This window comes from Chamaea fasciata, unplaced genomic scaffold, assembly GCF_029207755.1.
Source record: "Chamaea fasciata isolate MVZ Bird 193981 ecotype frontalis unplaced genomic scaffold, bChaFas1.0.hap1 SCAF_8, whole genome shotgun sequence".
NCBI lineage: Eukaryota > Metazoa > Chordata > Aves > Passeriformes > Sylviidae > Chamaea > Chamaea fasciata.
In genome coordinates, this window is record NW_027094093.1 from 28,313,415 (window position 1) to 28,326,062 (window position 12,648).

General features: G+C 41.5%; 1 protein-coding gene across 2 annotated transcripts in view; it reads right to left on the reverse strand.

The window, feature by feature from the left end:
* Window positions 1-12,648, reverse strand: part of SEMA5B (semaphorin 5B) — a 265,869-nt gene that overhangs the window by 119,109 nt on the left and 134,112 nt on the right. For both annotated transcript variants that reach the window (XM_066190263.1, XM_066190264.1), the window contains exon 3: window positions 11,564-11,769. In XM_066190263.1, coding sequence (XP_066046360.1) covers window positions 11,564-11,717 — 154 coding nt within the window. In that variant the 5' untranslated portion in view covers window positions 11,718-11,769. The remainder of the gene's footprint in view (window positions 1-11,563; window positions 11,770-12,648) is intronic.

The window sequence follows — 12,648 nt, forward strand, 5'->3', positions numbered from 1 at the left end:
TTAATTTGGCTGGAAACCTTCAGTGCTGGGGTATGTTTACATTTGCAAAAGTATCTGTTTAAAAACAGTATGAAAAATTAAAAACCAAGGCTCTGGCTTTGCATGTCAGCAGCAGGAGACGGAAAACTAGGAACCACGTGGCTTAGGGGCAAAATGTTCATCAAGGCCTCCTTTGTGCTTTTCGTCTCTAATCATTTCCAGGGGGTTAAAGATCCATGCTCTCACTTCCTCCACATGAAAACCAAAAGTTTAATAGTTTCCAACACCATCCATCTCCAGATATCTGATTCAGAACCTCTAAAGCTCTCCAAGTCCCTCTACAGCTCAAGGTGGTTTCAGGTATCCAGCTGCAAAGAAGACAAAGCTTTGGAGGAAATGCAAGTCTGCAGGCACAGCTGTGCTCAGCTATTATGCAAGCCTAAGACAAGGTGAAAAAGACCCTCTGCCATTTCAGAGGGTGCTCCCTGCAGCCTCTAGCACACTGCTCTGGTCTGACTTCCTGAGAGCACAGCGCTGGGACCAGGATTACTCAGGTGCACAAAGGACAGCAAGCCAAATTGCAGGAGCTGGGTTTAAGGGTCTGATCCAGAAACTTTTCAAATCATTGGTGGTTTTCCACTGAGTTGGACAGGTTTTGGATCAGTTTCTAAAGATGTGGTTAACCTGGTAATACTTGAGTATTCATCTCCTCAAAAACAACTGCTCCCAACCTCACCCTTACTCTGTGCGTTTTGGAGGAAGGAAATATGTAAACACTGAGCTGAGGCTTCCCTGTCTGAAGGCCAGCATTCACTGCTTCACCTCACTTAAGCCCACTTGTTGCTCCCATCCCCAGCAGGCTGTAACAGCTTTGTGTGCCCAGCACACATCACACAAGAGCAGAGAGGTTAAATGCCCGTGCCTTGAAATCACAAAGCCATTGTAGGTGCATGGAGTATGGCTACCCACAGTGCTATTCAGGAACAGCTCTTGAAAAATAATTCTCAGTGAGGATTTCCTATTTGAAGCAAAAGAAACTAAACTGAACAGGACCAAGGATTCTTTGTGTAAAATGAGGGTATACCCACAAGCACAGACTAACCATGCTGCTATCCTAGGACTGCACAGAAAAGCTTCAAAGAGATCATAAAAATATCTTTAGATAGATAAATTCAGAGGGTCCCCATTCCAGAAAAGATAACCTAAATCCCATGCCTTACGTAAGGCTCTGTAAAACAGACTGATTCAACAGGAAAAGTTTGTGCAATGAAGTAGAGCATACACAGCACTTTGGACCTGTCAGACTCAATGGCAATAAAGAAGTACCTGTTCTGCAGATACTCAGACCTACTTTTGTGCAGTGCTAACTTGAGCACACATTTAATGCTTCCCTTACTGCCTCAGCATGGTCTCATCTAAGTTCTCTTAGCTTACTAGTTCAGGACATGCTTAATTACTGTGTGTGAGTACTGGAGCACTCCTGGCAAGGCCCAGATGACAGCCATGACTTCTGTAACTTGTACAATATCCTCCCCTTTCGATTTGCTTCAGCACAGGGCAGATTATGTATAGTGATTGGCAGATACTCCAGTTTGCAAGTACTCAACCTCTCAGTTCTATTTCAGACCACCCACTAGCCTGGAGGGCTCCCAGTATTGGATTTGAACCATGACCAAGAGATGCAAATCATATTGTAGAACAAGGAAAGGCCTCAGGCTGTCTTCTTGGTATAGACTGATGAAATGTCCCCTTTTCAGAATCAGACCTGCCGTCTCAGACCGTCCTCTGCTTCAATTATCCTCAGTATTCAGAGATTTCCCATGAAGTAGACAGTTGCCTGCTAAGACCGAGGCCACATTTTCCATTCTGTGTGGGCCCCTGACCAGACCCATCAGAGACAAGGCAAACAAGGCTGTAACCAAAGCTGAGAAAGCTAATGATTACCCAGCCATACCTGTCTTCTCAAATGCTGCAAGTGTGGAAGAATGCATAGAAGTTACAGTGAAATTACAGCATTATCTTTATTGGACTGACAATGAATCATATTTTAACATCGGCTTCATTTTAAATTTTAGCTCTCAGTTGTAGGTCACACCACAGGTTAGTGCAATAGACTTTGGACATTAACTTTTACTCCCACTCCATGCTGAGTCTTAAGAGTAGCCTCCACAACACAAAACCACTCCACAATTTAGCAAATTTATCAGGGGAGGGAGAAATCTTTTGCTGCACGAGCAGAGCTGAGCAAACAAATGTGTCAGCACTCAGAGCTCAACTTTACTTATGAGGCCAAAAAACTCAATCTGGCTTTACCCCAGAAGTCCTCCTACACATACGTATCACCCTGCTGTCTTGTCTTCCCATCACCACCTCCACCTCATTACTGGTATTCTTTCCTTCTTTCTTTAAACTTGATCCATTGAAATCTTTAATTGTGCATTAAATATGTCCTCATCCCAACTTCTGCAATTTCCAGTGTCATTGTCTTCTCAAATCTCTGCTCTCCACTCACAGCTCTGAGGACTTAGAAGGCTGTTGACAGGATACATGCCCTCCTACAAAACAGGTCAAACCAGCAGGTTTCTTCTCTCTCCCCTCAATATCTAAACCCAACTCAGATGTTCTTCCAGCTGCCTCAGTTTCATGGTTTCATTCAGTTTACCCTTCTGACCCCATATTCACCTCTCCTCCCATTCCTGCTTTCTTTCCTAGCAGTCTTCACCTTCTAGACATGTTTCTACCTCATTTCCTGCCCACTCAAACAATTTCTCCTGTCTTGACCAACTACAAAGCCCCTTCTCAGATGAAAGAACAATGAACTAACCCATGAGTGGCCTGTGAGTCACTGTGATAGCAGCTTGCAGTGACCCATTCCTTTTCCATGAGATCTGAGAAGCAAGAGTTGCTAATGTCCCTCTCCAAACTGTCCCAGAATATGTGGATAGGAGATGACTGGAAAAAGAATGAATAAGACTTTTTCTCTTGGTCTTGTTAAAGAAGGAATAGTCTTATCCCTCAGCTACCAAGGAATAGAACAGGACAGAAGAAAAGGCTTTGTTTTTTACCATCCTGAAGGAAAAAATCCCCAAGCCAAAGACTCAGGTCTTGCCTCCACAGAGCCATAGGAATCACAATAAACATAGTGACATTTAAAGATCTGGATGATTTTGTGCCTCTTCCCTTAATGTCTACAGCTCCTCTCTGAACTGATCTTGCTGAGCTTCTTCCACCCCAGGAGAGAAGTGACAGCTTGAAATATAGGCATGGTCCCAAGAGCCCAACAGCACTGACACAGGAGTTCTCTGTCTTGAGCAAATCATGAAACTATTTAATGTCTCAGTGGCTCCAATTGTTACATGGGTTTAGGGATCCTGGCTGGTGCATCAAGGCATAATTATCTGTAACACATGTGGTGTACAGGAGGCACTAAACATTGTGTATTGCATACCAAGCATTTTTATTCTTTATTTCCTAAATTTTAATTGTTTCTTCAAAACAAGTATTGTTAAATTGTTTCAATATGAAAAATAAAGAACTTAGTCCAAACCCAATTTTTGCAAAAGTACAATTATAACTGCTTGTTTGTTTACTTTTTTATTATTAATATGGAGCAGCTGGCAAAACACGCCAATGTATGAGGAAGAACCCAAGGATTCAGTCCCAGCTAAAGCAAACACTAAATAATAAGCATGAACTAGTGCTCACTTCCAGTATGGGTCAGTATGCTGGTAAGTTGTCCTGGGCCCACCTTAGGGAAGGATATTGAAGGACTGCAATTCACATTCCCAATTTGGCATATTTCTACAGTATGCAGAAGTCTGTTCCATCAGAGAGGTCACTCTCATCCTTCTCTGTTTCACTTGGGTTCCTAATTTGCACATGGAGAACAGTGGACAGATATTCCATCCAGACCTAACCCAGGGCAAAGTTGGGAGACATCCAGGAGCCAGGAGACTTTCACTTGGTACGTCCCTGGCCTCAGGCTGGGGATTGGGAAAGAAGTCCTGTAACTCAAGAGAGGTTCTTCCCTCTTCAGAATGGTTTTTATAGCTCAGGCCCACCAAGACCTCAATCCCCAACTAACATAAAATCATTTAGGTTGGAAAAGACCTCTAAGATCATCAAGTCCAGCCATTGAGTTCATTAACTCAGCACTTCCAAGTCCACCACTGAACTACATCCCTAAGGGCCACATCTCTTCTTTTAAATACCTCCAGGGATGGTGACTCAAATATACCAGTTCAGGTTCTCCCTGGCCGTGGCAAATGAAGAGCAAGAGGGGATGCCACAGTGCTGCAAGAGTGGTGGATATGGATGTGTATCCATGAGACATAAGCATGTCTATTTGTCCTGCCTGAGATTTACAGGAACAAAGGCATGTGTCTACATAGCACAGGACTTTATGGAAAGAATGGATTTGGCTTTCCTCAGCTGGCTGTCAGCTGGGACAAACACCACCCTAACACTTCCTCTCCTCCTCAACCACCTTGGCTGCAACCCCACACAGCCCTGCACAGTGTCCTGTGGCCACAGCCCTGTGCCCCACCATCAGCTGGTGAAACTTGGCTAAGCAGTGCCACACACAGCCCCACTGTGACTGAACCCAAAGACTTCTTGTTCTCCTGAGGATGTTGCAGAGTGTTTAAGTATTGTGATCTGTTGTTTACTGAGACAAGCCCTGCAGCTGTCACGCAATCTTCCTCACTGAGAAAGATAAAGTGAGTGTTCATGCCTCACCTGCAGCTTCCTATGACATTCTGATCAGAATAATCCCTCTTTTCAGACAAGAAGGCAAGCTGCATCCTGGCTCCTACATTCACAACAGTCCGATGGGGAAAAAAGCCAACACCCCTTTGTCATCATTCAAGGATCCTTCAGCCGGCCCCCTCCGCACATGGAGGTCAAGTTTTTTCACTATCCTTACGGTTACATATCTAAATCAGTCACTTGTGCCAGCAGAGGTGGTGCAATATTCAGGACAACCATTTTCACTAGTGAGAAGGTAGGAGAAGGCAGAGAAAGCAGGGCTAAACTCTCCTTAAATTTTTCCTGCAGGTAACCAGATCTGCCACAGAAGCAGAATCAGAAGTTTCTGATTGTGGTGAACATCTGAAGCAGAAGGTGACGTTCTTTGCTGGCTAACCAAAGACTGAACTGGAGATGCCCAGTTTAATGTAGTTTGTGCTGTGTATCTGCAGGCTTACAAGGACAAAGACAAAATAGACAAAGCTCCCACCATGAGGCAGTAACAGCAAGGAAGGAGAGCAAAGGCTGCAAATTCCTGAAAGAGTTTTGAAATTTGGCTGTTCTCATAAGAATCAGTGTTTTAAATTGGAAACTGGCTAATAATAAACAACCCCACTGACTTCAAGAAAAGTACATATTCAGGATCTGACTGAGCTGAGACTATCTGTGGGCTTTCCAGGGTGAACCCTGTATGATAAAACAAAAATATTTCTTATGAGATTGCTAGTACTAAAGTGAACTTTATCAAAGCATAATGTCATCCTTGAATGAAAGGTTTTAGGAGAATGTGATATATTAACACTCACCAGAAGTAGATGTGCTAAATAAATGAGGCCTGCTGTACCACTGCTGTATCACAAACTTGTTCAGTTAGGGAACTATATTAAGTCAGATTTGAAATTGAAAATGAGGTCTCTCCAAGGGATGTCTTTGTTTGCACCGAACCACAGAAAAAGAAGATAAGCAGTTCACTTTAGATTTCCACCCTATTCCCTTTCTCTGATGTGTGCCCGAGATCCAAAAAAAAGGCTGCCCATCTCTATGTCCTAGATCCAACCCCTGTGCCAAAGACAGGACCATGCACATGCTGCCATTAGCCTCAGTTACACCAGTGGTACCTCTGGAAAATATCCATCAGCTGCTCTGTTGCTCACACGAGTTTTTCATGGCCTTAGTCCATGCATGAGTACCTGTTGCTCCATGCTGTGAGTGTACCTCACTCTGCTGCTGAGGATGCCTCCCTCTCATTAACACCAGCACCCATGGTCACGGGCTGCTCCCTCACTTGAGCTGTTGTACCTCTTTAAAGTTTTACCTTCCCTCACTCCCCTATGTAAGTTACCTGAACACTTCACTTTCTGAAGCTTCACTGCAAAGTCTTCCATTTCTCTTCCCGTGATCCATTCCATCTAAAGCATTTTGTGAATGAAGGGTATTCTTCCAACCCTCCCTTTCTTCCTGAGGTCCCAAGAAACAGCACACTGAGTAATTTTTTCTATCAAATCTCATTGCAATTATTTGTGAAGTGCCTTGGACACCATTAATGAGGAAGTCTTAAAGAACTAGCATCGTTACTGTTATAATTATTATTATTATGGAATGAAAAATATATTGAGAGCAGTTGGGTGTAATTTTCAGAAGTTTTGCCTGAGAGTAATTATTTCCCTAACTACTGTATATTTATGACCTTACCAGTCACAATTTTCAAGCAAATTCTAAGTCAAATCCAAAGAAGAAAGTTCTAGTTTCCATTTGCCACAGTTCTATTTTTCAAGATTAAAAGGAAAATTGCTACAAGCCTTGCCTAATGGAAACAAAATCCATACTGGAATGCACTGAAGGTCAAATATTCTGAAGCAACCACAGGAAGCCACCAGTTTCCAATCAAAACTCTATCATTAGTTAATATTTGGACCCCCTGTATGGAGAACCAAGGGCAGCAAGGCTATGAGCTAGAAGACAATTCTCCCATAATATATTGTGCCTTCCCTTAATGCTTACATAGAGACACCTCAAAATCTTCATCCTTTGTTAACTAAAATTTTGGTTTGGGTTCTCAAAATCTCACTTGCTCAAGAAAAGTGTAAATCTTGACCAGAATTTCCTCTGGGGCTTTCCCAACAGGCCTTTGGAGTTGATGAACGCTAATGTGCTTTTTCTTCCTATCAGTATACAGTAAAGGGAATAATGTATTAGTGACCAATTCAACAATACTGAGGGTGTTTGGTGAAATGTCAAGAACTTTCTAAACAAATAAATCATACCTTATTATCCTTTAGCCCACAAAGTTAAAAGAGCTTTTGCTCCCAATATAAGAAAACATTTAGCTGCTCCCCACAGGTTTCAGTGTTTGAAGTTGGCCACATTTCAATAAAATGTTGTTTAAAGAAATAAAATATTGAGAAAATACATAGCAAGCTACATTTAAATCACCTGAATCACATTTATCTGGCAGGAGGTAATAATTACAGACAGTCTGAAGTAAACCCCCAGATTTAAACACTCCCAAACTAAATCACGCTGAAAACCTGAGGCAACAGACATAGCAACTTGCCTTCATCTAGGAGAGATTGAGGATTAGACAATGGATCAAATGCCAGACATTGAGAACTCACATCAGCCATAATGATACAGTCTGCAATGCTGAGATTTGCAGTCCTGAGAAGATCTGAAATATAAGCTATTTAACCAAGTCCACCTCTGTCCTGTGCCTCAGCATGGGATCAGCTGAGGTGTTTTTATGGATGATGACAGGCTGCAATTATTAAAGCAGGGACAAATTATGTTCTTCCAGCTTACCCTAACTGCCATGACCCAGGGGAAAAGGCTCTGAGAGACAGAACAGAGAAAAATCTGGGAAGTTATCATACTTTTTCCTGAGCATACTGATTTAGTGGATGAAATTAATGAGAAATAAATAATGGTAGGAACTGTAAGTGGAAACCTGTCTGCAACTCATTTTCAGTGAAGTTGTGAACATCTAAATGATTCACGCAACACAGAGGAGTTTGCAAACTTTGAAGGACTTACTTGGTAAACAAGATGAAGCCAAACACTCTGCAGCCATTACAAACATGAATGCATGTCCCTCATGGCTCTGCCTCTTGAAATAACAAACCTTACCTAGCATTGACATATCCCATTGGAAGATGTTTCTGGTTTTCCCAAGAGGCACATTACAAAGGAGCTCCAAACGTCTTTAAGGAATAGCAAAGGTGCTTTATATCCAAGAAGGAGCTGTACAGCAATGAAGTATACTGCTGGCAACCAAGACAGTACAACACAGGCACAGCCCAATTGCAAATGCAGGCACTGATCTATTGGCAGTAAGATCCATACAGAAAAGACGAGAAATATGAACATGATTGACAAGAAGTAGAAACAAATTCTCTAGTGTTTGGTTTGCCAGAGTGGACCACAGGAGAGCTGTGCTGGGATGACAAACTGTTTTGTGAAATGGGACTTGGATGCATGTGTACATGCATGTATAAATAAAAAGGGATGCACTAAGAATACACTTGACTTGTTTCACTAAATTCTCAACTCACTGAAAAACAAACAAGCATGCAATATCCTTAATGTAGCTACTCACTAACAGTCAAATAGGTAGTAAGACACCAGAAACAGCCTCCTGGGAAGTAGAAGATCATTTTCTTATTGATCTAACAAGGGAAATCAAACTTTAACTGAATTTCCTATAAGCACAGAGTAGAACAATCTAATTATGAAAAGCCCAAACTGGGTACGTTATTTTTGCTGGTGAACTGTACAAGGAGCACCATTTATAAGCCCCAGGGAAACTGGGGCACTGTTGTGTTCGTTTGGTACTTTGCAAACACACATGATGGTGTTTGCAGCACAAAATTCCTATCGTGTCCCTCAGGATCTTCGTGCAGGCTGCGAGGATAAACCACTCAGCTCATGGCCCCTCCCCAGCCCACATCTCTCCTGGCAGAGCAAATGTTATCTTTAGCATTTAAAGTATGTGTATCTAGAACCAGAATTTATGTTCCTTGACTTGTCTAGACCATTTTCTCTACGTCACAAGTAATGGCACAAATAATTTTGGGGAATGGAGTCTATAAAGAAACAGGCATTTCTTCAGGTCTGAACACAGCTAAAGTAAAAGTATTTTTCATACGTAGTCTCCTTTCTGCTTAAATGAGTAGGACATGGACTGAATTTTATCTTTCTTACCCACTCTCATAGCAAGACAAAGAAATACCAATCAAACAGATGATTGGCTACTGTGGATGAGATACAATATGAACAACATAAAAAATACAGAATTTCTCAGGAAATAAGGGAAAAATAGACAGAACAAACTTTTACTTCGATTTTTCTACAACAAGGATATTATCCAGTCAACTGGATGTTAAGAATATAATCTAGGGGTAAAGTATAATAAAAAGAGAACAAGCACAAGCAAAGTGGGAACTGAAGACTAGAGAACACAAAACATGCTATGGCATCCCATTTGTCAGGTGATGGGAAGCCTGGTTAGCAAGGCTGTGAAAAAGCAGCTATTCAACCCCTTTGTAACATAAACTGTTTTGTTAACCTGTTCATTCTGGCAGTAAATTAATGTACCCTGTATGACTGAATGGTATTATTATTATGGCCCATCCACAGAAAATTGCTGGTGTAACATAATGCTTTCCCCTGGCAGCAGGAGCATCAGAAAGGCTCTGCTGGGGTCACTCTTTCAGTCATTGCACACTCCCACTGTGTACCAGGTTGTGATTCGTGAGTCTGGAGACCCACAGAAAGCCCCTGAGCCACATGGTTAAGCAGAGACATCCTCAGAGCAATCTGGGAACACCACACAAAATTTGGATTCCCCTTGTTGTCTAGTATTGCAGCCTAAAACTGCATGTGCCAGCATCAGAACAAGTTACAGCTTTAAGAGAAACCAAACGATGAACTGAGGTGTGGGTTTGGACATGTGAGCCCTCTTTACCAGACCTTAAAAGCTATGTGCAGTGGACAAAAGGTGCCTTTAATTTAATTCCCGTGTATTTTACAGCTGAGCTTTGCAGCAAAAAATACAAGATTAAAATGTATCATAAACAACCATAAGGAAACAGGTACTGTGAAAAAACATAACTCTGAATCTAACTTGGGTTTAAGAAACTCAGATAATAATCTGTGTCATTTTCTTGATGCATCTGCAATTTCAACCTTTCTTTTGCACAACTGTAAGGTTCTAATTAACTCACCAGTTTTTGCCCTCTATCATTGAAGACAGGAAGGGAACAAGAACAGGAGAAGAGGAGGACAGATTTTTCTTTTCCTGTGAAATATTCATGCCTTATTAAAACAAAGCAAACTCGTAGATTATGAGTGTGTTTACACAGCCATCAATTCTGCAGAGTAGCACTCATTTTAGTGCCAAGAAATGCCCACCAATTCCTCAACTTCAGGAACTGGGGCTTCTAATATTCCCTGCAGAATGATTTACCACAGTGCAGGATTGCACAGACACATCCTCTGCAACTGAAAGTTTGGTGCTCCTGGTTAATAGAGAGAGCAGCACTTTTTCTCTTTTCCATACCAATGTTATTCTCATTATTTTTTTATCTACTGAACTGAATTTCACTGTTTTTTAACAGCAAGGGCTTCTCCTTTTGGCCATCCCCAGTTAAAACAGATGGTTAGATTTATTTAGCAATTAAAATCAAGGTTTACTTACCAGAGCAAGGTTAGAGCCAGTGCCGTATATGTAGGCTTAAGGATTCTGCTAATTTATTTTAATCCACTTAAACCTTTAAGGCATGGAAAATGGAAAACAGACAAGAAATCTCTTAAACTTTTCAAATTAAGAGACAAGAGTTTCCTCCTCTGTGAAGAATAGTAAAGCTCTCTAGAAGAACCCTGAAAGGTCAGCAAGGAAGCCTTTGACTACTTTCTTCCTGGAAACCCTATCTCAAAGGTCACAAAACCACAACTAAATTGCCTTTAGCAAAGAACCTAACTAGAGACACATTGCAAGGTACAATTGCCTTTAGCAAAGAATGTAACTGGAGATGCATTGCAAAGTCTTAAATGGGAACCAGAATCGATATTCCAACATTTTGGAGGAAACCATTTTTAGCAAGGAGACTCAGCAGCTGCTGATGTTGGCACACTGAGTTTAACACACTAGTCTGGAGTGAATTTTCAAATAATAGTGGTACCAATATAAAGATCTGGCTGTTGTGTGGATAAGTGGACAGATTATCCAGACAACAATTGAGGAGTACGTGAAATGCACGTTCATGGGATAAGGACAAGAGAAATCCCACACTTCAAAAGAGCAGGAAAAGAATTGGCCATTAGAACCCCCTCTCACATTCAAGTTAAATGCTCAGATGAACAACAGAAAAACTACTACCCCAGGTGACAAATACATAACAAAACCAAACCAGGAATGCTACAAACAAAAGTTCAGCCACTCCCTGCAATTTTAAATCAACTCACTTCTCTCCAATTCAAGCGTATCCAAATTCTCTATCACATTTCACTTATTAAGCGTCTGGCTCCAGCAAAGCCAGGTGAGGCATTACTGAAACCAGTTAGAGAAAAGGAAACTGAAGCACGGTTTCAGCATGGCACAAGATTACAGGGAGCCTGTAACAGAGTAGAAAATTGAGATTCTTAGACCAGTAGTCCCAAAACTGCCTGAATTAAGTGACTGCTGTGAAACGTCAGAATTAAAACACTGTAAAGCATCAAAGGGAAAATGATTCGTCAGGCCACTTCCCCTGGTCTATGGATCACAGCTGTAAGGAAAAACAGCACAGACTAATCCTAAATGGATCATTCAATTGGAATCTGAAACAGGAACAGAAGCTCTTACCTTCAAAAGAAATTGTGGGGTGTTCTTTCCTAACACATTGCTGATGGTCAGCTTCAGTGTATTCAGGTACATTCTGTGATGATGAGAGATGAAAAGCAAGAAGAAAAAGGCTTGGCAATGACAGGGAAATGGCCTTTAATCTTGAAACAATCATGACTGAAGGGAGGCTGCAGATCTAGCTTCCAAGATAGGCCCACGGAGGGTACCTGAAATACAAATAATTCCACTTTCAGAAAGGTGAATGCTTATCCAGAGCATGTAACACGGGGAAGGGTGGACTTTCCCTTTCCTACCAACCCCACTTGTGCTTAAGTACACAAGATAATATTGCACAAACAGCACAAAAAACCAAAGCAAAGCAAAACAAAACAAACCCACAAAAACAAACAAAAAAAATCAAAATAACCCACCCCAATTTACAGCCATAAAGAAGGGAAGTGCATGGCTCCCTAAATACCTATCTCTGTACGCTTGGGGTGTGCATGTCGTAAAGCACCTGGTGTGCAATGGCTGGCACTGACAACAAGAAATTTCAAATATTCCAGGTGTAAATGTTTCCCTCAGTGTAGACACCTCCCTCCTCAATTTCATAATGTGTCCATAGTAAATTCCATGCTAAACTCAAGAGATTGCTAAGGAAAGGCCAACATCAGTCACCATGAAAACACATGGGCAATTAACACTGTTCTAACATGCAATTCATACATCTGACTATTGCTGCTTTTTATGTCTTGAAACAAAACAAGCCAGTATAAAGGTCTTGCCAGAAAAGTGATATTTGAGGTAACATAAGAATTAGAATAATTTAAAGGGGAAAATGATGAGAAGTTCATTGATTGACTTCATTATTATGAGATGGTATAGCTCCCAGTCACAAGAGCTGAGGCACAGCTTAAGAGGAGGAGCATTCACTCTCAAGAGAGGAGAGAGGAAAGTCATGCCTTTTCTACGTGAGCATTTTTAACAACAGTAGCAGTAAAGGCACAGCTCTAAAAATTCCCCCGGGCCTACCAGGCCTGAGATAGAGGTTGGAGGATTAATTAGCTCATGCCACAAGTCCCCCAAGATGATGCTGCAGCTTAAGA